Source organism: Somniosus microcephalus, chromosome 4, assembly GCF_052327205.1.
Source record: "Somniosus microcephalus isolate GS21.2 chromosome 4, FLI_Smic_1.0, whole genome shotgun sequence".
Lineage (NCBI taxonomy): Eukaryota > Metazoa > Chordata > Chondrichthyes > Squaliformes > Somniosidae > Somniosus > Somniosus microcephalus.
The window spans coordinates 162,908,855-162,936,178 of NC_140990.1; the positions used below are offsets into that span (position 1 = coordinate 162,908,855).

The 27,324-nt window shown below is 48.1% G+C and overlaps 1 protein-coding gene across 2 annotated transcripts in view; it reads right to left on the bottom strand.

Moving 5' to 3' along the window:
* erbb4b (erb-b2 receptor tyrosine kinase 4b) overlaps positions 1–27,324 on the bottom strand; it is a 1,694,493-nt gene that overhangs the window by 795,282 nt on the left and 871,887 nt on the right. For both annotated transcript variants that reach the window (XM_085985415.1, XM_085985416.1), the window contains exons 10-11: positions 8,545–8,618; positions 1,995–2,085 (exon numbers count right to left, since the gene is read on the bottom strand). In XM_085985415.1, coding sequence (XP_085841541.1) covers positions 1,995–2,085; positions 8,545–8,618 — 165 coding nt within the window. The remainder of the gene's footprint in view (positions 1–1,994; positions 2,086–8,544; positions 8,619–27,324) is intronic.

Below are 27,324 nucleotides of genomic sequence, written 5' to 3' on the forward strand. Positions count from 1 at the left end.
CACACCATTAGGACCTGACCTCACAAATGTGTAATGTGCTTGTCTGCAATTCCTCTCTCCGCTTTTTTAATGGAGGAGTTAACCCATTGATCATAAATGCTTGAAGCATTCGTACACTAATATTTCATAGTGTAATTTCAGGGCCTCTGTATTTTGAGGGGTGGATTAGAACACCACCTTTTCAATGAAACAGAGAAATAGCAGCAATGCCTCTCCCTTCCCACCGGCTGTATGGGTGGGGGGGGGGGGGCGGAGGGTGCCCTGAGTGAGTGAGCCTGGGGCAGTTTTATCAAGTTCTCCAATTTTGTCCTGGAGCACCCAAATACTTACAATATATGACTGGTTGACCCTTTGTGATATTGCACACTAGCAGGAGGGTGTGACAAGTTTACATAAGCAGCTTCTATTATAAACACGCGCATAGGAATTGCAAAAGGAAAAATTGACAGCAGGTGTGCATGAACATAAGATTTTTAATGTTAACAGATAGAGTAACCCTTAGACTACTAGTAAGTTCTCTATTTTATTGATACTATACTACGGTTAGTGCCCCCTGAGCGTAATGTTCTTATTTCTCCTACAATGCAAATAATTCATCCAAAACGCGCTTCCTCTCCCCACATCCTCACTTTGAAGAGCCATCGCACTATCTCCTACTCTAACGCATTCTTTTCCAGGACATCAAAGCTGTGGCAATCCTTACCACCCACCCCCCTTCCCATCCTCCTGCATTTTATTGGGTTTGAAAATACAAGTGTGGTGTCACCTAACCAACCACGCCCCAATTTATTTCCTCTTTTACTCTTTTCATCCCATGGTGATGCCCTGCACAGTGGCCCTTGAGGCTGAGAAATTGCTAAATGTTACAATAATAATGTAGCCATGGTGACCCAGGGCAACAGCTGTCCCAAAGTGACTGATCTCACTGACAACAGCCCATAGGTTCATTGGAACTAAATGTGCAAAGGATAAAGAGTATGAGGATGACCATCACACATTGTTACAGTAGGAGCACTCCTTGAAACAGGAAGATGCAGTGTCCACTTGGGGTCCTAGGAGAAGTGAGGGTGACTCAGTTCTGCTTGCTTATCTGGAAATCAGTCTACCGTACCCCAAAGACTAGAATCTGGCACTACCTCTTAAACTGCCTGTAGCCACCTTAATCTTCTGGACTATATGCTGAAGTATAATGTTGAAGCATTGTCAAGAGAGCTCCACACAGCATCAAAACAGGGAATGCTGATTCTGACAGTGAGTGCAAAGAGTAAGTCCATTCACTAAAGAAAGAAAGAACTTTTGCATTTAGATGGTGCCTTTCACATCCTCCGGACGTCCCAAAGCGCTTTACAGCCAATGAGGTGTAGTCACTGTTGTGATGTAGGAAATGCAGTAACCAATTTGCACACAGCAAGGTCTCATGAGCAGCAAAGTGATAATGACCAGATCATCTGGTTTTTGTGTATTTGTTTAGGGATAAATATTGGCCAAGACTCTCCTGCTCTTCCTCAAGTCGTGCCATGGAATCTCTTACGTTCAGCTGGGTTTAACGTCACATCTGAAAGATGGCACCTCCAACAGTGCAGCATTGGAGTGACAACCTAGATTCTGTGCTCAAGTCTCTGGAGTAGGACTTGTACCCATGACCTTCTGGCTCAGAGGTGAGAGGGCTGATACTGAGCCTCAGCTAACTACCTAACAAATTTGATCTGGAACTATTACACATGGTGAAAGGAGAAAAAAACACCAAATAGCTAACCAGAAAATAGTACTATTTAAAAATAGCTCGGGGAGTTTTTTAAATTTTTGCCAGGACATGTGCAACATCAGCAAGGCAGCAATTATTACCCAACTCCAGTTGTCCTGATTCCTGAGTACACTGAATAGTGTAGGACTGGGATTACATGTGGGTAGGAATGGCACAAACACTAGGCTAATGCCCTCACAGAGCTATAGAGGCAGGTTACATATAGAGAGCAAATAAAGGTCCAATTTACCTGTACAGACTCCGGCCACCTATTGTCACCAGGTTAGCAAACACGTTGAAATCTGTCATATTTCTTGGCCACGACTGAATATTCAAAAAACCTAGCAAAAAATCCCAAAAAAACAAAATCAAGAGCCTTGAACATTGCGTTGTAATAGTACTGGGGGTCTTCAGGTAGGCTGCGCATTCTGGTATGTAAGTAGACCAGACAGCACCAATTAATTTTTACTCCTCTGCTATTTTCCCTGCAAAAAATACTGCTTGCGATTAACTTGCGCTAAAGCTGTCCTGTCTAAAATACAATCAAGGAGCTGAAACAGCACAAGGATTAAAGGTCGGTGCACTGCAACATCACGTCATTCGGCGACAGAGGGCAGTACATGCAAAAGATCCCTGAAGTTAGCAGGACAGGTAGATAAGGTGGTTAAGAAGGCATACAGGATACTTTCCTTTATTAGCCGTGGCATAGAATATAAGAGCAGGGAGGTTATGCAAGAAATTTAAGCCTTTATAAGTTGGTAAGTTCAATTAAACAGAGGTGTGATATTCGTCATCTAGAATCGGGGCAGAGGGTATTTAAAAATAATAATAATAAATTTAATTAATTACATAGAATGGGAGAGAAGGTGATGTGTTACTGCTGCAATATGTGGGAGCTGGTGGACACCATTGATGTTCACAGTGATCACATGTGCAGTAAGTGCTGGATGCTCAAGGAACTCCGGCTCCGTGTTGATGAGCTGGAATCCGAGCTTCAGACACTGCGACACATCAGGGAGGGGGAGAGTTACCTGGACTCTGTGTTCCAGGAAGTAGTCACACCAATTAGATTAACTAATTCAGATGTAGTCCGTGGTCAGGGGCAGGAGGGTGTGACTATGAGTGAGGCAGGTACGGGGATCCAGGAGATGGTGTTGGAGGAGCCGCAGCCCTTGCTCTTGTCCAACAGGTTCGAGGCTCTTACTCCCTGTGAGGACGGGAACGGGGACTGCAGGGAGGATGAGCAACCTGGCCACAGCACCGTGGAATGAGGGGCCATCCAAGTGGGGGGAGTTAAAAGAAATGTTGTAGTGGTAGGGGATAGTATCATTAGGGGGATAGATAGCGTTCTTTGCAGCCGAGAGCGAGAGTCCCAAAGGTTGAGTTGCCTGCCCGGTGCCAGGGTTAAGGACATCTCCTCTGGGCTGGAGAGAAACTTGGAGTGGGAGGGGGAGGATCCAGTTGCTGTGGTCCATGTTGGTACCAACAACATAGATAGGACAAGGAAAGAGGTTCTGCTGAGGGAGTATGAGCAGCTAGGGGCCAAATTAAAAAGCAGAACCACAAGGGTAATAATCTCTGGATTACTACCTGAGCCACGAGCAAATTTGGCTAGGGTAAATAAAATCAGAGAGTTAAATGCGTGGCTCAAAGACTGGTGTGGGAGAAATGGTTTTTGCTTCTTGGGACACTGGCATCAGTACTGGGACAGGAGAGAGCTGTTCCGTTGGGACGGACTTCACTTGGCCAGTGCTGGGACTAGAATCCTGGCGAATCGAATAACTAGGGCTGTAGAGAGGGCTTTAAACTAATTAGTGGGGGGGAGGTTTCAAGGGAGCGAAAAATAAAAATGTCAGCGGAGAAGGCAATAGAGCAAGGTAGCAATGGGGGAATTAAAAACCAGAGCCTGTCAGGAAGGGACAGAATATATAAAGATAAAGGTAAAGTAGTAAAGGGGGTAAAAGCAGGAATAAATTGTCACAAAACATATTTAAAAGTTCTTTATCTGAATGCACGCAGCATTCGTAACAAAATAGATGAGTTGACGGTACAAATAACTACACATGGGTGTGATCTGGTGGCCATTACGGAGACATGGCTGCAGGGTGACCATGACTGGGAACTAAACATCCAGGGATATTTGACGATTAGGAAGGACAGACAGGAAGGTAAGGGAGGTGGGGTGGCTGTGTTAATAAAGGAAGGAATCACTGCAATAGTGAGAAATGATATTGGGTCAAAGGATCAGGATAGTGAAACGGTTTGGGTGGAGATAAGGAATAATAAGGGGAAAAAGTCACTAGTGGGCGTAGTCTATAGGCCTCCTAACAGTTGCAACTCTATTGGTCAGAGTATAAATCAGGAAATAGTTGGGGCTTGTAATAAGGGAACAGCTATAATCATGGGAGATTTTAACTTACATATTGACTGGACAAATCAAATTGGGCAGGGCAGCATTGAGGAAGAGTTCATAGAGTGCATTAGGGACGGGTTCCTTGAGCAGTATGTTAGTGAACCAACCAGGGGGCAGGCAATCTTAGATTTGGTCCTGTGTAATGAGACAGGATTAATAAAAAATGTCCTAGTAAAGGATCCCCTTGGAATGAGTGACCAGGACATGGTTGAATTCCAAATTCAGTTGGAGGGTGAGAGAGTTGGATCTCAAACCAGCGCACTAAGCTTAAATAAAGGAGACTATGAAGGTATGAGAGCAGAGTTGACTAAAGTGGACTGGGAAAATAGATTAAAGTGTAAGACGGTACATGAGCAGTGGTCTACATTCAAGGAGATATTTCACAACTTTCAAGAAAAATATATTCCACTGAGGAAAAGGGGACGTAAAAGAAAAGACAGCCATCCGTGGCTAAGTAAAGTAATAAAGGATAGTATCCAACTGAAAACAAGGGCATATAAAGTAGCCAAATCTAGTGGGAGGATAGAAGATTGGGAAGCATTTAAAAGCCAGCAAACAATAACTAAAAGATTAATTAAGAAAGGGAAGATAGATTATGAAAGTAGACTAGCAAAAAATATAAAAACAGATCGCAAAAGTTTCTACAGTTATATAAAAAGAAAAAGGGTGGCTAAAGTGAATGTTGGTCCCTTAGCGGACGAGACCGGGAAATTAGTGGTGGGGAACATGGAGTTGGCAGAAACGCTGAACAAATATTTTGTATCAGTCTTTACAGTAGAGGACACTAAAAATATCCCAACACTCAACAAACAGGGGGCTATAGGGGGGGAGGAGCTAAACATGATTAAAATCACTAAGGAGATGGTACTCGGTAAGATAATGGGACTTAAGGCGGATAAATCCCCTGGACCTGATGGCTTACATCCTAGGGTCTTAAGAGAAGTAGCGGTAGGGATTGCGGATGCATTGGTAGTAATTTTCCAAAACTTCCTGGATTCAGGAAAGGTCCCAGCAGATTGGAAAACTGCAAATGTAACGCCCTTATTTAAAAAGTGAGGTAGACAAAAGGCTGGAAACTATAGACCAGTTAGCCTAACATCTGTGGTTGGTAAAATGTTAGAGTCCATTATTAAGGAAGCAGTAACAGGACATTTGGATAAGCATAATTTAATCGGACAGAGTCAGCATGGTTTTATGAAGGGGAAGTCATGTTTGACAAATTTGCTCGAATTCTTTGAGGATGTAACAAACAGGGTGGATAAAGGGGAACCAGTGGATGTGGTGTATTTGGACTTCCAAAAGGCATTTGACAAGGTGCCACACAAAAGATTACTGCACAAGATAAAAAATCACGGGATTGGGGGTAATATACTGGCATGGGTGGAAGATTGGCTCTCTAACAGAAAACAGAGAGTTGGGATAAATGGTTCATTCTCGGGTTGGCAATCAGTAACTAGTGGTGTTCCGCAGGGGTCAGTGCTGGAACCCCAACTCTTTACAATCTATATTAACGATTTGGAGGAGGGCACCAAGTCCAACATATCCAAGTTTGCCGACGATACAAAGATGGGAGGGAAAGCAGTGAGTGAGGAGGACATAAAAAACCTGCAAACGGACATAGACAGGCTAGGTGAGTGGGCAGAAGTTTGGCAGATGGAATATAATGTTGGAAAGTGTGAGGTTATGCACTTTGGCAGAAAAAAATCAAAGAGCAAGTTATTATCTAAATGGAGAGAAACTGCAAAGTGCTACAGTACAAAGGGATCTGGGGGTCCTGGTGCATGAAACACAGAAGGTTAGAATGCAGGTACAGCAGGTGATCAGGAAGGCCAATGGAATCTTGGCTTTTATTGCAAAGGGGATGGAGTATAAAAGCAGGGAAGTCTTGCTTCAGTTATACAGGGTACTGGTGAGGCCACACCTGGAATATTGCGTACAGTTTTGGTTTCCATATTTAAGAAAAGATATACTTGCTCTCGAGGCAGTTCAGAGAAGGTTCACTCGGTTGATTCCAGAGATGAGGGGGTTGACTTATAAGGAAAGGTTGAGTAGGTTGGGCCTCTACTCATTGGAATTCAGAAGAATGAGAGGCGATCTTATCGAAACATATAAGATTGTGAGGGGGCTTGATCGGGTGGATGCGGGGAGGATGTTTCCACTGATGGGTGAGACTAGAACTAGGGGGCATAATCTTAGAATAAGGGGCTGACGTTTCAAAACTGAGATGAGGAGAAACTTCTTCACTCAGAGGGTAGTAAATCTATGGAATTTGCTACCTCAGAGAGCTGTGGAAGCTGCGACATTAAATAAATTTAAAACGTAGACAGTTTCCTAGCTGATAAGGGAATTAGGGGTTACGGGGAGCGGGCAGGGAAGTGGACGTGAGTCTAGGTTCAGATCAGCCATGATCCTATTGAATGGTGGAGCAGGCCCGAGGGGCTGTATGGCCTACTCCTGCTCCTACTTCTTATGTTCTTATGTTTTTATGTAACTGTATAAAACACTAGTTAGGCCTCAGCTAGAGTACTGTGTACAGTTCTGGTCACCACATTACAGGAAAGATGTGATTGCACTAGAGAGGGTACAGAGGAGATTTACAAGGATGTTGCCAGGACTGGAGAATTTTAGCTATGAGGAAAGATTGGATGGGCTGGGGTTGTTTTCTTTGGAACAGAGGAGACTGAGGGGTGACCTAATTGAGGTGTATAAAATTATGAGGGGCCTAGATAGAGTGGATAGGAAGCACCTATTTCCCTTAGCAGAGAGGTCAATAACCAGGGGGCATAGATTTAAAGTAATTGGTGGAAGGATTAGAGGGGAGTTGAGGAGAACTTTTTTCACCCAGAGGGTGGTGGAGCTCTGGAACTCACTGCCTGATAGGATGGTAGAGGCAGAAACTCTCATCACATTTAAAAAAGTACTTGGATATGCACTTGAAGTGCCGTAACCTACAGGGCTACGGACCAAGAGCTGGAAAGTGGGATTAAGCTGGATAGCTCCTTTTCGGCCGGCACAGACACGGTGGGCCGAAATGGCCTCCTTCTGTGCTGTAAATTTCTATGATTCTATGCCTGGAAAAATAAATGGGTAACTGAGCTATCGCAACCTCCATAAATGTATGCAACAACAAAAAAAATAGGGTAGCAGGAGCTAGAGGACGTATGTTGCATTTCATTTAGAATCATAGAATGGTTACAGAACAGAAGGAGGCCATTCAGCCCATCGAGCCCGTGCCAGCTCTCTGCAAGAGCACTTCAGCTAGTCCCACTCCCCTGTCTTTTCCCCATAGCCCTGCAAATTTTTTTCTTTCAGGTACTTATCCAATTCCCTTTTGAAAGCCACGATTGAATCTGCCTCCACCACCCTTTCAGGCAATGCATTCTAGATGATAACCACTCGCTGTGTAAAAAAGTTTTTCCTCATGTCGCCATTGGTTCTTCTGCCAATCACCTTAAATCTCTACTGCCATGTACAACTGAATAGCATGTCATGTTGCATCGTGACTTTATTCACATGTAACAATGTTTCGAAGAAAATGAATGAAATGTGTTTTCTTGCAGTTACTGAAGTGGTAAAGAGGTTCATAGAATCATAGAATGATACAGCACAGAAGGAGGCCCTTCGGCCCATCATGCCTGTGCCAGCTCTTTGGTAGAGCTATCCAATTAGTCCCACTCCCCTGCTCTCTTCCCATAGCCCTGCGATTTTTTTTTCCCCTTCAAGTATTTATCCAATTATCTTTTGAAAGTTAATATTGAATCTGCTTCCACCACCCTCTTATGCAGTGCATTCCAGATCACAACCACTCACTGCAAAAAAGTTTCCTCATGTTGCTTGCCGATCACCTTAAACCTGTGTCCTCTGGTTACCAACCCTCCTGCCACTTTGAAAGACAGTGTGTGCTCCAGACCTGGTGAATATTTAGTGCTAGAGGAGGCAGGCCTCCCAATTGTACTTCTTTCAGAGAGACAGTTTTCTGTGAGTGGCAGCTTCTCACAAAAGCCTTAATCGGGGTACAATAATACACCGCTGCAATCTTATAGTTAAAGACATTTTCAAGATCAATAAAAGTGAACCAGGGGACAGAAGTGGAAAAATTAAGGAATTCAGGCGGAAGTAGGGTCGTCAAGGAGTCGTCAATCAGTTACTAAGGAAGGACATGGAAGTGGACAGTATCAATGGGTTAAACAGACGATTAGATGCATTTCTGGAGAAAGAAGGGATTGAGGATTATGGTGAGTTGAGCTGCTGGAGTTCATCAATGAAAAGCTCATTCTCTTCTTATGGTAACAGGAGTTTCATTGTGACACAAGTTGCTTTTGAAAGAGTGTGAAGTAGATTTTACTTATTTAAGCACAAGGGTAGAAACCTGACGTATTTCCGCTACCTGTTATCTCTCGGACTGTCCGAAAGACGTTCAGTTTTTCTGGATCCAAAGCCGCAATATTATGATAGGGGTCACTGAAAAGAAAGAACAGCCAGCTCAGTTAAACAAATTCGCAGAACAAATTCTGAAAAGCCAGCAAGATTCACGTTATTTCTGAAAACTTAAAAGTCATCTCAGCACAGGAAACTAATCATTCCCCCAACTGAAGCAATGTCAGGTATAACCATATTAGTTATAAGCCCATGTCCCACTGCACTTTCAGTGTAATTACTTGTTCTTACAAATTGCATTATATAGCACCTTTAACATCATAAAACATCCCAAGGCACTTCACAGGAGCGTTATCAAAGAAAATTTGCCACGAGCCACATAAAGAGATATTAGGACAGGTGACCAAAAGCTTAGTCAAAGAGCTAGGTTTTAAGGAGCATCTTAAAGAAGGAGAGGTGGAGAGGTTTAGTGAAGGAATTTCCACGCTTAGGGCCCAGGCAGCTGAAGGCACGACCGCCAATGGTGGAGCGATTAAAATCGGGGATGCGCAAGAGGGCAGAATTGGAGGAGCGCAGAGATCTCGGAGGGATGTAGGGCTGAAAGAAGTTACAGAGATAGGCAAGTTTTCTCCAAAACTATTACATACAGGATTGTATCCCAATCACTTGTAGCTCTTAGTGCATTGGATGCCTTTTTGTGTACAGTAAACCCTTCATACAATGCTTTCACACATAACACAATCTCTATTAATAAATCATGTGATTTTCCAGCCTCTGGTTGTAATGCACCCTTCACAATAATGCTGGCTTCATATACCTGACTATCCCCCATGTACTCCTGTGAAAATTATGATTATGAGTCATCCTTTAGCCAGGCTCCTTGCCATCAACATTTGATAACCAACCTAAAATGCCTGTAGCCTAAGCGACAGGTTGCTAAGCCCTGGCTAGTCTCTAAATGCCAGATTGTGAGACGGTGAATTATTTCAGTGCTTTGTTATGGCCTGAGGTCTCATTACTGTAAGTTATCAGGAAATTCAAGGCAAATTCCACAGGCAAAGCAGGAGTCATCCCGTGTAAAAGCAGGCAACCAGTGAGGCCTCAAACGTTTTAATTGAGTCGCATCTCTCGCACTTTGGTTAATTATTTGTTTAGTGTATTTTACAGATCAACAAACATCATTAAAGTCACATAGAAAGCTAGTAAAAGATGACCAATAATGTTGACAGCTCAAAACAGCCCTTAATATAAGCCTATGACATGTGAAATCAAGCAATTACACTGAAAGTGGGAAATGGGCTTGCAACATAAGCTATGGGTATACTTGACGTTGCTTCTCTTGTATTGAAGGAAACAAACTATGCAATGAAATTAATGTAGTTGTGCTCCTGTGTAAAGGCCACTGACCTACGTACCTTAATATCCAAAAGGTGCTCTTAGTGCAGAGCTTCTCATACCAGGAGTGCATATCTGGAATTTTGGCACAGAAATGTAATCTGACCTCTATTCCTGAATTCCTGATATATGCTCGACAAATGACGCTCTACAGTGGGAGCATACGCTCACAAAAGGTACTCTCAGGGGGTGTCATCCTTGGCTCAGTTGGTAGCACTCTCACCTCTGAGCCAGAAGATCATGAGTTACAGCCCAGGCTGAAACTTCAGTGCAGTACTGAAGGACTGCTGCACTGCCTGAGATGCCGTATTTCAAGTGAGATGTTACAATAAGACCCCATCTGTCAACAGCCACTTGCATTTATATAGCACCTTTAACGTAGTAAAACGTCCCAAAGCGCTTCACGGGAGCGCTATCAAACAAAAATTGACACCAACCAAAGAAGGAGACTTTAGGGCAGGTAACCAAAAGCTTGGACAAAAAGAATCTGAAAGGAGGAGGGAGAAATGGAGAGGCAGAGAAGTTTAGGGAGGGAATTCCAGAGCTTCGGGCCTAGACAGCTGAAGGCACAGTCGCCAATGGTGGGGTGAAGGAAGTGGGGGATGCTTAAGAGGCCAGAATTGGAGGAACGCAGAGTTCTCGGATGGTTGGAGGAGGTTACAGAGCATTGTTACACCACACTTACTGTACCTCTGCTTTATTTGGTTTGGCAAAGCAGCTTGAGTTATTGGGCCGTATTTTGCGACCCCTATGGGTAATTACAAGGTGTGCAAGCGCCTGTAGGGACCGCGCAAGTGCCGGGTTTAGGCATGTGAAACTTCACAAAGGAGGACACAAATAACCTCCCAAAGATGTCGGGGAACATAGGGTCTAATGAAAGGGAGGAACTGATAGAAATTAGTATTTGTAGGGAAATGGTGTTAGGGAAATTGATGGGATTGAGGGCCGATAAATCCCCAGGGCCTGATAATCTACATCCTAGGGTATTAAGGAAGTGGCCCTAGAAATAGTAGATGCATTGCTGGTCATCTTCCAAAATTCGATAGACTCTGGAACAGTACCCATGGATTGGCAGGTAGCTAATGTTACCCCACTGTTCAAAAAGGGTGGTAGAGAGAAAACGGGGAATTACAGACCGGTAAGCCTGACATCAGTAGTGGTGAAAATGCTAGAGTCCATTATAAAGGGTGTAATAGCAGAGCTATTGGAAAAAAGTGACCGGATCGGACAAAAGGTAAATCGTGCTTGACTAATCTACTGGAATTTTTTGAGGATGTAACTGGTAAAATAGATAAGGGAGAACCAGGGGATGTGGTGTATTTGGATTTTCAAAAGGCTTTCGATAAGGCCCCGTGTTACATCGTTATGTTATCACATTGTTAAATGGAACTACTTGTTACATTGTTATATGGAACTACTTTGGTTAGTGCATTTATACTGCTATGTGGCACACTGTGTCAGGCAGTGCACAGTGCAAGGTTGGACATCTTGTATCACTCCGCACCATGCGGCAGCAACATCATGAAAGCACTGAGTAAAAGCTGTAAACTAAAAATGAGTTAAAAGTGTCTGTATTATATATAGCAATAAGAACACAAGGAGACACAACACCCCGCATAAAAGATTAGCATGTAAAATTAAGGCACATGGGATTGGGGGCAAGGTATTGACTTGGATAGAGAACTGGCTGGCAGACAGAAAGCAAAGAGTTGGAATAAACGGGTCTTTTTCCGAGTGGCAGGCAGTGACTAGTGGGATACCGCAGGGATCGGTCCTTGGACCCCAGCTATTCACAATATATATTAATGATCTAGACAAGGGAACTAGATGTAATATCTCCAAGTTTGCAGACGACACAAAGCTGGGTGGGCGTGTGTGCTGTGAGGAGGATGCCGAGAAACTCCAGGATGATTTGGACAGGTTGGGTGATTGGGCAGAAGCATATAACGTGGATAAATGCGAGGTTATCCACTTTGGTGTCAAAAACAGGAAGGCAGATTATTATCTGAATGGCAATAGATTGGGAGAAGGGGAAGTGCAATGAGGCCTGGGCGTCCTTGTGCACCAGTCGCTGAAAGTAAGCATGCAGGTGCAGCAGGGGGTTAAGAAGGCAAATGGTATGTTGGCCTTCGTAGCGAGAGGGTTTGAGTACAGGAACAAGGATGTCTTGCTGCAGTTGTACAAGGCCTTGGTGAGGCCACATCTTGAGTATTGTGTGCAGTTTTGGTCGCCTTATCTGAGGAAGGATGTTCTTGCCATGGAAGGAGTGCAGCGAAGATTCACCAGGCTGATACCTGAGATGGCAGGAATGACGTATGAGGAAAGATTGGGTCGATTGGGCTTATACTCGCTGGAGTTTAGAAGAATGAGAGGGGATCTCATTGAAACTTATAAAATTCTAACAGGACTAGACAGACTAGATGCTGGAAGGATGTTCCCGATGGTCGGGGAGTCCAGAACCAGGGGTCACAATCTAAGGATAAGTGGTAAGCCATTTAGGACAGAGATGAGGAGGAATTTCTTCACCCAGAGAGTGGTGAACCTGTGGAATTCTCTGCCAAAGACGGCAGTGGAGGCCAATTCATTAAATATATTCAAGAAGGAGTTGGACATATTTCTTAAGGCTAAAGGGATCAAGGGATATGGGGAGAAAGCAGGGACCGGGTACTGAATTTGGATGATCAGCCATGATCTCATTGAATGGCGGAGCAGGCTCGAGGGGCCGAATGGCCTACTCCTGCTCCTATCTTCTATGTTTCTATGCATGTGCTGAAACCTGGCACTTACGATCTGTCAAGCCTGCCCGGGAAAAGGGCCTCTGCTGGGGGAGAGTTGCGCTATTTGCCCAACTTCAGCCCGCTTAAAGGCCGTGGAATTCTTACACCTGGTAAAAGCAGGCGTAAGGCCTTCTTTTACCAGCATAAGAGTTTTAAAAAATAGAAAAATAAAATTTTATCACTCACATACATTAAAAACCCTGTCCAATAAGGTAAGTTAATTTTTAGCCCTGTTAAAACATATAATTTTTTTTAAATTCAACTTTTGTTTAAAATATTTAATTAAATGCCATTTTAATTAATTTTAAATATGCAATTAAAAAAAAATTATTTCTTGCGTTTGTGTATTTTTTAAGTCATCCCCATTCATATTTATGGGAGTTCCATGCGTACGGAACTGTCATAAGTATGAATGGGGGTTCCCTTCTTACCTTGGTTGGGCTGGCCCACGTGATCCCAGGGGCACTTGCGAACCGCATGCGCCTCTGGGATATGTGGGCCTCTACGCATTTCTACCAGGAGAGGCACAGGATCGCGAGCTTCCGTATCTCCCGGACCACCAGGTAAACGCGTAGAAAATTCGATGATCGGAGGCATCCGTGCGCGGGAAGCCTCTGATCGCAAATTCAGGCCCAATATTTTCACCACAGCTTCTTTTGCTCCAACTTTCACCCCTTGTCTCCCATCCACTCCTGCAGGCCTGACTAGTGACCGAACAGTACCACCAATGCCAGCTACCCTACAGGACCTTTTCGACAGCTTGCTATTTGTCAATGGTAGTGTGGTAAACCACTGTTTGTATTCCTGTTTGTCCTGTTTGTATTCCACTGTGTACATGCCTGGACATGCCTCGGCTGACTCCTCCCACAGGTCCTAGTATAAAGGTGGCTGCTCCCCAGCCCTTAGTATCATGGACCGGTCGACCACGCGAGGCAGACCTCCATTCTGTTGTTAATAAAAGCCTTTGGTTACTCTTCTAACTCTCAGTCTTTTATGAGTAATTGATAGCGCATCAATTTTATTAACAACATTTTTATAATGGAGAAGATCCTCACACCAGCATGCCTGGACTTAGATCATCGGGAGGCGGACTCATCCACCAAGTTTACTCACTGGCTTAAGTGTTTTGAAAAATTCCTGACCGCCTCCGAAGCAATCAAATCGGACGAGGACAAACTGGATGTCCTGACCTCCAAAGTGAACCACCGAGTGTACTCGGTCATCCAAGACGCGACCTCGTACGCGGACGCTATCAAGCTCCTCAAGGACCAGTACACGCGCCCAGTGAACGAAGTGTACGCCAGGCACCTCCTGGGGAGTCGTAAACAACAACCTGGGGAATCGACCGTGGAATACCTTCAGGCACTGTCTGTGCTTGGCCGGGCCTGTGGTTGTAAGGATGTAAAGGCCGCCGTGTACACAGAGGAACTTATCCGGGACGCTTTTGTAGCGGGCCACAGATCCAATTACACCCGACAGCGACTGTTGGAGCAGAGTAACCTCGACCTCAACAAGGCCTCTGAACTCGCACTATCGTTGGATGCAGCCTACCAGGGCATGGATGCCTACTCCTTTGCACCGTGGACGCCGCGGGGAATGACAGCCTGGGACACGGTAGGACTGCCTCATAGCGCCGTGCCACCCCAGCCACACCCCAACAACGGCCCAACTACCGCAGCAGTGTCCCAAGGCCAGACAGCAGTGCCCCAAGGCCAGAAATGCTACTTCTGTGGCCAGGCAAAACACCCCAGAGCGCGGTGCCCGGCGAAAAACGCGATCTGCTCGGGCTGCGGGAAGAAGGGACACTACGCTAGCGTCTGCAGGGCCAAAGCCACCCCGAACCCCAGCAGCGCCGCGTGTGGGCCATGCGGGCCGCCATCTTGGACCTCCCCGGCCATGTGCGAATCACCGGTACAGCAGCCATTTTGGACGCCTCCAGCCACATGGGGATCATGGACGCCGCCATCTTGGACGACAGCCGGGACGCAGCAGGCCCCCGACACCACCTCATCTGATACCCGCAGCGACACACCGACCCCTACGCTGGCATCCGTTACACTGGACCAAGCGAGACCGCACCAACTGGCCAGTTCCACAATGGACATTAAGGTAAATGGTCACGATACAATCTGCCTTTTTGACTCTGGGAGCACGGAGAGCTTCATCCACCCCGACACGGTGCGGCGTTGCTCTCTCCCAGTCCTGCCTGCGCAACAGCGGATTTCTATGGCCTCCGAGTCCCAGTCGGCGGACATCGGCGGCTACTGCGTGGTGACACTCGTAGTAGACGGGACCGTGTACGATCATTTTAAACTTCTGGTCCTGCCTGACCTCTGCGCTGCCGTCCTGCTGGGGTTAGATTTTCAGTGCCACCTTAAAAGTGTTACGATGGCGTACGGTGGACCCCTACCCCCACTCACAGTCCGCAGCCAGCAGCTTCCAAACTGCCCGCCGCGCACCAGGTGCAACCTCTCCACACTCAGAGTCACCCACCCCCCAACTGTTTGCTAACCTCACCCCCGACTGTAAGCCCATCGCCACAAAGAGCAGGCGATACAGTGCCGGGGACAGGGTTTTCATTAAAACCGAAGTGGAGCGGCTCCTGAAAGAAGGGATTATTGAGGGCAGCACCAGCCCCTGGCGAGCCCAGGTTGTGGTCGTTAAGACCGGCGAGAAGCAGCGCCTGGTCATCGACTACAGCCAGACAATAAATCGCTACACCCTGCTGGACGCCTACCCACTCCCCCGTATAGCTGATATGGTCAACCAGATCGCGCAGTACCGCGTCTTCTCGACCATTGACCTGAAATCAGCGTACCACCAGCTCCCCATCCGCCCTGAGGACCGCCAGTACACTGCCTTTGAGGCAAACGGCCGCCTCTATCACTTCCTTAGGGTTCCCTTTGGCGTCACCAACGGGGTCTCCGTCTTCCAAAGGGAGATGGACCGGATGGTAGATCAAAATGCGTTGCAGGCCACTTTCCCATATCTGGACAATGTGACCATCTGCGGCCGTGACTTGCAGGACCATGACGCAAACCTCGAAAAATTCCTCCGCACCGCCCAACTCCTAAACCTGACATATAACAAGGAGAAGTGCATATTCCGCACAAACCGCCTCGCCATCCTTGGCTGTGTTGTGGAACACGGAGTCATCGGCCCCGACCCCGACCGGATGCGTCCCCTTATGGAACTTCCACTGCCCCACTGCCTCAAGGCCCTGAAGAGGTGCCTAGGGTTTTTCTCCTATTACGCCCAGTGGGTCCCCTACTATGCGGACAAGGCCCGTCCGCTGATCAAGTCCACCTCTTTTCCCTTGACGGCAGAGGCCCGCTTAGCCTTCCACCGTATCAAGGAGGACATTGCCAAAGCCACCATGCACGCAGTGGACGAATCCATCCCCTTCCAGGTGGAAAGCGACGCGTCTGACTTTGCCCTGGCCGCTACCCTCAATCAGGCGGGGAGACCCGTGGCCTTCTTTTCACGAACCCTCCAAGGCCCGGAGACCAGACACTCCACTGTTGAGAAGGAGGCCCAGGCGATTGTGGAGGCTGTGCGTCATTGGAGGCACTACCTGGCCGGAAAACGATTTACCCTGCTCACTGACCAGCGTTCAGTTGCTTTTATGTTTAACAACAAGCAGAGGGGCAAAATCAAAAATGACAAGATCTTGAGGTGGAGAATCGAACTTCCCACCTACAACTACGAGATCTTGTACCGGCCCGGGAAGCTAAATGAACCCCCGGATGCGCTATCGCGTGGCACCTGCGCCAGCGCGCAGATCGATAGACTGCGGGCCCTCCACAATGACCTCTGCCACCCGGGGGTCACCAGGTTCTTCCACTTCATCAAGGCCCGCAACCTGCCTTACTCTATTGAGGAAGTCAAGACCATGACCAGGAACTGCCAAGTCTGCGCTGAGTGCAAACCGCACTTTTATAGACCAGACAGGGCCCACCTGATAAAAGCCACTCGCCCCTTCGAGCGCCTGAGCGTCGATTTTAAAGGGCCTCTCCCCTCCTCCGACCGCAATGTGTACTTCCTCAATATTATTGATGAGTACTCCCATTTCCCGTTCGCCTTCCCCTGCCCGGACATGACCAGTGCCACGGTCATTAAATGTCTGAACAACCTCTTCACCCTGTTCGGCTTCCCCAGCTATATCCATAGCGACCGGGGCTCATCGTTTATGAGCGACGAACTCCGTCAGTACCTGCTAACTAGGGGTATTGCCACAAGCAGGACCACCAGTTACAACCCCCGGGGGAACGGACAGGTGGAAAGAGAAAATGCGACAGTTTGGAAGGCCGTCCTGCTAGCCTTAAAGTCTAGGGGCCTTCCAACCTCCCGCTGGCAGGATGTGCTCCCCGATGCGCTCCACTCTATTCGGTCACTGCTCTGCACTGCCACTAACGCCACCCCTCATGAGAAAATGTTTGTCTTCCCAAGGAAGTCCACATCGGGGACATCGCTACCGCCATGGCTGACGTCCCCAGGGCCGGTCCTACTGAGAAGACACGTGAGGACCCATAAAACGGACCCCCTGGTCGAGAGGGTCGACCTCCTCCACGCCAACCCCCAGTATGCTTACATCGCATACCCGGACGGGCGGGAGGACACAGTCTCCATAAGAGACCTTGCACCCTCGGGGGCCGCAGTAACCCACTACCCACTACCACCCCCCCCCACGATCCGATATCCAGCCCCAGCAGACGGCAGGCCTGGGCCCCGCGACCCGCTCGACATCTACGAGGACGACACGCCTGTGCCACAGCCTACGCTGGACTCGACGCCGGAAACTTCACTACCCCTGCCGTCGCCACGCCGATCACAGCGGCAGACAAGACCTCCGGAGAGACTCCAATACACTAACTTTTAATACACTTCACCCCGCCGGACTCAATTTTAAACAAGGGGTGAATGTGGTAAACCACTGTTTGTATTCCTGTTTGTCCTGTTTGTATTCCACTGTGTACATGCCTGGACATGCCTCGGCTGACTCCTCCCACAGGTCCTAGTATAAAGGTGACTGCTCCCCAGCCCTTAGTATCATGGACCGGTCGACCACGCGAGGCAGACCTCCATTCTGTTGTTAATAAAAGCCTTTGGTTACTCTTCTAACTCTCAGTCTTTTATGAGTAATTGATAGCGCATCAGGTAGGTGTCAGCAACATTTTCAATGATCTGGGAGCATCACAGAACAGTCTGATCCCACCCTCATGTGGCATCCACTTTTCAGCAAAGGTTACTGGATGGTGATCAGGAGCGGTGACCTTGCTCCTCCCTGAGTACTGTGGTAAACCACTGTTATTGTTGTTGTTGTTGTTGTTGTTACACACTGTTGTACCTATGCATGCCTCAACATGTCTCGGCTGGCTCCACCCACAGGCCCAGGTATAAAGGTGATTGACCTGCAGCCCCCTGCCTTCTTGGAACCCAGTCAACCACGAGAGGCATGCTCTGTTCTTTGCTAATAAAAGCCTTTAGTTACTCTCTTAACTCTCAGTCTTTTATGAGTAATTGATAGCGCATCAATTTTATTAGCAAAAACAAAATGTCGACATTTGCTGAACAGCAGGCTGCTGCACCAAACGCTGAGCAACAGGAGCTGCTGCGAGCCCTCAGACCAACATGCCTGGACCTAGACCCCCAAGAAGCGGGTTCGGCTACCAAATTCGCGCATTGGCTGCGTTGCTTCGAGGCCTACCTGCAAGCCTCAACTGTGACCCTGGACGAAAACAAGTTGGAAATCCTGGCCTCAAAGGTGAGCCACCAAGTTTATACAATAATCCAGGACGCGACGACCTACGCGGCGGCTATCGGTCTGCTAAAAGGGCAATACGCACGCCCGGTAAATACGGTCTATGCCCGGCACCTCTTAAGATCCCGCAGACAGCAGCCCGGGGAATCGGTGGAGGCCTTCCTACGGGCACTACGGATACTCGGCCGAGACTGCGATTGCAAAGAAGCATCAGCCGCAGCACACACGGAGGGACTGATCCAAGATGCTTTCGTTGCGGGTCTACGGTCCGACTACTCCCGGCAGAGACTGTTGGAAAAGGGAGAAATGGACCTGAGAAAGGCAGTGTCCCTCGCGCTCTCGCTCGACGCGGCCCACAGGAATATGGACGCCTTCTCCCCTAACCGCTCCGCAACGTGGACGCCACAACCTTGGGTCATGGGACCGCCACCTTCAACTGCTGCTGCGACGTCCAAGGCACAGAAATGTTATTTTTGTGGCCAGGCAAAACACCCCAGAGCACGCTGCCCGGCGAGAAACGCTACCTGCTCCAGCTGCGGGAAGAAAGGACACTATGTCAGCGCCTGCAAAGGTAAAACCGCTGACGCCAGCAGCGACGCGTGCGAACCGTGGGGGCAGCCATCTTGTCCGCCATCTTGGGCTCCCCCAGCCGCGTGGGGATCGGGACCACGGGCGCCGCCATTTTGTCCGCCATCTCGGACGTCTCCAACTTCAACCACGGGGGACCCGGACTCAACCACCACCTCATCTGACGACCACATCGACTCGCTCGACCATACGCTGGCCTCCGTGACGCTGGACCAATCTCTCCCTCATCAACTGTCCAAGTCCATGATGGACATTAAGGTAAACGGCCGCGCCACTACCTGCCTTTTTGACAGCGGGAGCACGGAAAGCTTTATCCACCCCGACACGGTGCGCAGTTACTCTCTCCCGGTACTGCCGACGCGACATCGGATCTCTTTGGCTTCCAAAGCCCAGTCAGCGGACGTCGGTGGCTACTGTGTAGTGACCCTTTCAGTAAGGGGCACAGAATACAAAAATTTTAAACTCCTGGTCCTGCCCCATCTTTGCGCTGCCGTTCTACTGGGGTTGGATTTTCAGTGCAACCTTAAGAGTGTCACATTAGCGTACGACGGACCCCTCCCCCCACTCACAGTCTGCAGCCAGCAGCTTTTAAACTGCCCGCCGCGCACCATTTGCAGCCTCTCCACCCTTAAAGTCCCCCCCCCCCCCTCCTTGTTCGCTAACCTCACCCGCGACTGTAAGCCCATCGCTACCAAAAGCAGGCGTTACAGTGCCGGGGATAGGAGCTTCATTAAATCCGAGGTAGCAAGACTCCTGAAGGAAGGGATTATTGAAAGTAGCACCAGCCCATGGCGAGCACAAGTGGTGGTAGTGAAGACTGGCGAAAAACAGCGCCTAGTTATTGACTACAGCCAGACGATCAATCGCTACACCCAGCTAGATGCATACCCACTCCCCCGCATATCTGACATGGTCAATCAGATAGCACAATACCGGGTGTTCTCGACGATTGATCTGAAGTCGGCATACCACCAGCTCCCCATCAGGGCTGAGGACCGCCAGTACACAGCTTATGAAGCTGACGGTCGTCTCTACCACTTCCTCAGAGTTCCCTTCGGCGTCACCAACGGGGTTTCAGTCTTCCAACGGGAGATGGACCGGATGGTCGACCAGAACGCGCTCCAGGCCACTTTCCCCTATCTAGACAACGTCACCATCTGCGGCCGCGACCAGCAGGACCATGATGTTAATCTAGAGAAATTCCTCCGTACGGCCCGGCGGCTGAACCTAACATACAACAAGGACAAATGTATGTTTCGTACCAAGCGCCTTGCCATTCTTGGCTGTGTAGTGGAGAACGGAGTCATCGGCCCCGACCCCGACAGGATGCGCCCCCTTATGGAGCTCCCCCTCCCCCACTGCCAAAAAGCACTGAAGAGATGCCTAGGGTTTTTCTCGTACTATGCTCAGTGGGTGCCCAACTATGCGGACAAAGCCAGACCCCTCATCAAGTCCACCTCCTTCCCCCTGACACCAGAGAGGCCTGTGCAGCCTTCACTCTCATAAAAGGAGATATTGCGAAGGCCACAATGCACGCAGTGGATGAGTCCATCCCTTTCCAAGTGGAGAGCGACGCATCCGACTTTGCCCTAGCTGCAACCCTTAACCAGGCGGGGAGACCCGTGGCCTTTTTCTCAAGGACCCTCCAGGGCCCCGAGATTCGACACTCCTCTGTCGAAAAGGAGGCCCAGGCCATTGTGGAAGCTGTGTGACATTGGAGGCATTACCTGGCCGGAAAACGATTTACCCTGCTCACTGACCAGCGTTCAGTAGCTTTTATGTTTAATAATAAGCAGAGGGGCAAAATCAAGAACGACAAGATCTTGAGGTGGAGAATCGAACTCTCCACCTACAATTACGATATCTTGTACCGGCCCGGGAAACTCAATGAGCCCCCAGATGCCCTATCACGTGGTACATGCGCCAACGCGGTCGATAGACTGAAGACCCTCCACAATGACCTCTGCCACCCGGGGGTCACCAGGTTTTTTCACTTCATCAAATCCCGTAACCTGCCCTACTCCATCGAGGAGGTCAGGACCATGACCAGGAACTGCCAAATCTGTGCCGAGTGCAAACCGCATTTTTATAGGCCAGACAGAGCAAGCCTGATCAAAGCCACGCGCCCCTTTGAACGGCTGAGCGTCGATTTTAAAGGGCCCCTCCCCTCCTCCGACCGCAATGTGTACTTCCTCAACATAATTGATGAGTACTCCCGTTTCCCGTTTGCCATCCCTTGCTCAGACATGACCAGTACCACGGTCATTAAATGTCTGAATGACCTCTTCGCCTTGTTCGGTTTCCCTAGCTATATTCATAGCGACAGGGGCTCATCCTTTATGAGCGACGAACTCCGGCAGTACCTGCTCTCGAGAGGTATCGCTACAAGCAGGACCACCAGCTACAACCCCCGGGGGAATGGCCAGGTGGAAAGGGAGAATGCGACGGTCTGGAAGGCAGTCCTTTTAAACTTGAAATCTAAGGGCCTTCCGACCTCTCGCTGGCAGGAAGTCCTCCCTGCGGCGCTCCATTCCATTCGGTCACTGCTCTGTACAGCCACCAATGCTACCCCTCACGAGAGAATGTTCTCCTTCCCCAGGAAGTCCACATCGGGGATCTCGTTACCGACATGGCTGACTTCTCCAGGACCCGTCCTACTGCGGAAGCACGTGAGGTCCCATAAGACGGACCCCCTGGTCGAGAGGGTGAGCCTCCTCCATGCCAACCCTCAGTATGCTTACGTGGTGTACCCGGAGGTCTCCATATGAGACCTCGCACCTTCGGGTGCTCCCGAAACACCTCCCTCGCCACCCACCACTACCCACGCCTACCCCCAGTACGCTTACGTAGCGTACCCGGACGGGCGGGAGGACACAGCCCCCACACGAGATCTAGCACCTTTGGGTGCCCCTGAAACACTACCATTGCCATCCACCACTACCCACAACCCAACCCCGCTAGACGGCATGCCGCAGCCCCAGGACCCGTCATTGACCACCCAACCACTCAATGAGACACCAGATTCAACGTTGGATGCTGCACCATCACCGCCGCCACCACGACGATCAGGACGGCATACAAGGCCACCTGATAGACTTACTTACATGAACCTTTAGTACACTTCACCCCGCCGGACTCAATTTTAAACAAGGGGTGAATGTGGTAAACCACTGTTATTGTTGTTGTTGTTGTTGTTGTTGTTACACACTGTTGTACCTATGCATGCCTCAACATGTCTCGGCTGGCTCCACCCACAGGCCCAGGTATAAAGGTGATTGACCTGCAGCCCCCTGCCTTCTTGGAACCCAGTCAACCACGAGAGGCATGCTCTGTTCTTTGCTAATAAAAGCCTTTAGTTACTCTCTTAACTCTCAGTCTTTTATGAGTAATTGATAGCGCATCAAGTACAGGGACACCAACTGCATCCTTTATATTTCAGAAAATGCTGTAAATACTCAGCAGGTCAGGCAGCATGTTCTGTTTTCCAGCATCTGCAGTATTTTTGCTTTTTGTAAATTTACATTTCATTTGCTCGCGGCTTTGGGCTTCGTTGAAAATCAGGAGGCGTTATGTTAAATTGTGAAATCAGAACTTGAAAGGTTTTTTTTTTAAAAAAGGGAATTGCTTCCACGATGTGGGCGAGGCTGGATTTCTCTCGACTCAACCATTAGTGTGGAACTGCAGTTACACGTAGGCTCAATCAGGCAGCTTCTCTTCCTCAAGGGACATGAGATAGGGTTTCTACAATGAGCAGTATCTTATTTTCTGGTGTTAGGCCACAAATTACCAGATTTGTTAACTGCAGAAACGTCCATGGGGGGTTTAGATCCCTCACAGCCTCGGCGGTACTAGTACAGCGCCGTGACCACGAGGCTACCAGATCCGCAATCGTGTCATGTTACTGTCACACTCTAAACAAGTTAAATAGTTATTGAATGTGGATGAGTTGTGGACAGATTACAATTTCTGCAACGTAAAACAATACAATTCTTCAGTAGTTTGGGAATTGTGTAAGTATCGGCAATGAAAGGAGACAATTGCTCCCTTACAACACCTGGGTGGCTGGAGACTGAAGTCTGTCAGAGCTAATTTAAAATCTGAGCCATCAACTATTTAAAACGTACCTGAATCAAATTATCCCTGACCTGCCAACTTAACATTTCTGCTTCATTTGACTGCTTTAAAAAAAAATCAAAACTCCTGGGGGCCCTACGTTTTCAGCAGATGCAGTTTTTGTTTGTATAATGATTTGGTGGGGGGGAGGAAGGAACTTGAAATGCATCAATGCAGCAATCAAAGCCACGGCTTTCGGAGAGCTGGCTTGCATTAGGTGACGCAGTGTTGGTGGATCACACCCTCCTGCGTGAAATGAGTTCTGCCTGTCTCGGACTAGACGCTGATAGGCAATGGTCTGCAGCACAAAAATCTCACTCATATAAGATTCTCAGCTCGGCCAGGCCAGCTCAATGGGGGGGACAATGATTCAAATGCAGATTTCAAAATACACGTATAGTAAAACCGCTTATTTTTATGACCGAATTCAAGAGGCAGTCCCAGAACGAGTGGTTATTTTCACCCAGAGTCTCTGACAAGTTAAGAGGTAGAAGGACTTGGGTGGAATTTACTGAACACCCCCTCCCACCCACCCAGTGTCTCAGACAGTATCTTTCTCCCCAAACTCTTAGGCTACAATCAGTAATCTCTCCGTTGCTCCATCCACAGCAATCTCTTCCTTTGATAATCTTTGGAAAGGCTCATGCGGTAATGTCACGGGCGCCATTAGAATCATTGGAACAGGAGGAGGACATTCAGCCCCTCGAGCCTGTTCTGCCTTTCAATGAGGTCATGGCTGGTCTGTGACCTAACTCCATATACCCGCCTTTGCCCCATATCCCTTAATAGCCCTGGTTACCAAAAATCTGCCAATCTCCGATTTAAAATTAACAATTGACTTGGCATCAACTGCTCTTTGCGGCAGAGAGTTCCAAACCTCTACCACCCTTTGCGTGTATAAGTGTTTCCAAACTTCACTCCTGAAAGGTCTGGCTCTAATGTCCCCTAGTCCTAGACTCACCACCAGCGGAAATAGTTTCTCTCGATCTACCCTATCATTTCCCTTTAATATCTTGAAAACTTCGATCAGATCACCCCTTAACCATCTAAATTCCAGGGAATACAACCCTAGTTTGTGTAATCTCTCCTCGTAACTTAACCCTTGGAGTCCGGGTATCATTCTGGTAAACCTACGCTGCACTCCCTCCAAGGCTAATATATCCTTCCTACGGTGTGGTGCCCAGAACTGCTGACAGTACTCCAGGTGTGGTCTAACCAGGGCTTTGTATGGGATATATTTTCTGGGTAAGATCCTGCCTTTTTCCTGCAGTTTTTCTTCTTTATTTTTGTCCTCTTGACCGTGACATTTTATAGTCAAGAAGACGGGTGGAAGGCCTGTTGCCAATGCCCCCAAAAACCAGTGCCAGGGTCCACTCAAACTTGACTCTCCCCTTTTAGTCTCCCCTCACCCTCAGCACCTGCATGCTGGATGTAGCTCTGATCAGGAGCTGGGCAGAGCATTGCTCCAACATGTATCTATCCCTAGTCCCTGACACTTTGGTGAGTACTGCCAGAGCCACATTATTAAAGGCTATTAAATAATTACATTTAACTTAGGCTGACCAGACCTCCCCATTTTCCGGGGACAGTTGCTGGATTTGGGAATGTGTCCCCAGGTAAGCAATGTCTCCGGAAGAGTCCCCGGTTTAAAAATCTCGTTCCCGATACTGAGTCTTTGATTTTTTTCAATGCTAATGCACAGAAAACCATTTCTTGGAGATTCTCGGCCCGATTGAGTTCAGGAACTAATTTCTGGAGCGGGTTGAACGGCGGCGTCAATGGCGGCCCCACCTTCATAGAAACATAGAAGGTAGGAGCAGGAGTAGGCCATTCGGCCCCTCGAGCCTGTTCCGCTATTTAATGAGATCATGGATGATCATCCAAATTCAGTACCCTGTCCCTGCTTTCTCCCCATATCCCTTGATCCCTTTAGCCTTAAGAAATATATCTAACTCCTTCTTGAATATATTTAATGAATTGGCCTCAACTGCCTCCTCACATAGTATTACCCCACTATTCAAAAAAGGTGGTAGAGAGAAAACGGGGAATTACAGACTGGTAAGCCTGACATCGGTAGTGGGGAAAATGCTAGAGTCCATTATAAAAGATGTAATAGCAGAGCACTTGGAAAACAGTGACAGGATCGGACAAAGTCAACATGGATTTACAAAAGGTAAATTGTGTATGACTAATCTACTGGAATTTTTTGAGGATGTAACTGGTAAAGTGGATAGAGGAGAACCAGTGGATGTGGTGTATTTGGACTTTCAGAAGGCTTTCGATAAGGTCCTGCATAAGAGATTAGCATGTAAAGTTAAGGTACATGGGATTGGGGGCAAGGTACTGACTTGGACAGAGAACTGGTTGGCAGACAGAAAGCAAAGAGTTGGAATAAACGGGTCTTTTTCCGAGTGGCAGGCAGTGACTAGTGGGGTACCGCAGGGATCGGTCCTTGGACCCCAGCTATTCACAATATATATTAATGATCTAGACAAGGGAACTAGATGTAATAGCTCCAAATTTGCAGACGACACAAAGCTGCGTGGGCGTGTGTGCTGTGAGGAGGATGCCGAGAAACTCCAGGATGATTTGGACAGGTTGGGTGATTGGGCAGAAACATGGCAAATGCACTATAATGTGGATAAATGTGAGGTTATCCACTTTGGTGTCAAAAACAGGAAGGCAGATTATTATCTGAATGGCAATAGATTGGGAGAAGGGGAAGTGCAACGAGACCTGGGTGTCCTTGTGCACCAGTCGCTGAAGGTAAGCATGCAAGTGCAGCAGGCGGTTAAGAAGGCAAATGGTATGTTGGCCTTCGTAGCGAGAGGGTTTGAGTACAGGAACAAGGATGTCTTGCAGCAGTTTTGGTCGCCTTATCTGAGGAAGGATGTTCTTGCCATGGAAGGAGTTCAGTGAAGATTCACCAGGCTGATACCTGGGATGGCAGGAATGACGTATGAGAAGAGATTGGGTCGATTGGGCTTATACTCGCTGGAGTTTAGAAGAATGAGAGGGGATCTCATTGAAACTTATAAAATTCTAACAGGACTAGACAGACTAGATGCAGGAAGGATGTTCCCGATGGTCGGGAAGTCCAGAACCAGGGGTCACAGTCTAAGGATAAGGGGTAAGCCATTTAGGACAGGAATTAGGAGGAATTTCTTCACCCAGAGAGTGGTGACCCTGTGGAATTCTCTACCACAGAAGGCAGTAGACCCCAATTCATTAAATACATTCAAGAAGGAGTTGGATATATTTCTTAAGGCTAAAGAGATCAAGGGGTATGGGGAGAAAGCAGGGACCGGGTAATGAATTTGGATGATCAGCCATGATCGCATTGAATGGCGGAGCAGGCTCGAGGGGCCGAATGGCCTACTCCTGCTCCTATCTTCTATGTTTCTATGTTTCCTCATCTCAGTCCTAAATGGCTTACCCCTTATCTTTAGGCTGTGACCCCTGGTTCTGGGCTACCCCGCCATCGGGAACATCCTTCCTGCATCTAGTCTGTCTAGTCCTGTTAGCATTTTATAAGTTTCAATGAGATCCCCTCTCATTCTTCTAAACTCTAGCGAATACAAGCCCAATCGACCCAATCTCTCCTCATACGTCATTCCTGCCATCCCAGGTATCAGTCTGGTAAATCTTCGCTGCACTCCCTCCATGGCAAGAACATCCTTCCTCCGATAAGGCGACCAAAACTGCACACAATACTCAAGGTGTGGTCTCACCAAGGCCCTGTGCAACTGCAGCAAGCCATCCTTGTTCCTGTACTCGAATCCTCTCGCTATGAAGGCCAACATACCATTTGCCTTCTTAACCGCCTGCTGCACCTGCATGCTTACCTTCAGCGACTGATGCACAAGGACACCCGGGTCTCATTGCACTTCCCTTTTTCCCAATCTATTGCCATTCAGATAATAATCTGCCTTCCTGTTTTTACCACGAAAGTGGATAACCTCGCATTTATCCACATTATACTGTATCTGCCCAATCACCCAACCTGTCCAAATCATACTGGAGTTTCTCTGCATCCCCCTCACAGCACACACGCCCACCCAGCTTTGTGTCGTCTGCAAACTTGGAGATATTACATCTTCCCACAATGCAGTGCGGCTGAGAAAAGTCCCTGGGGGAAAAATTCGGTATCGCCCCA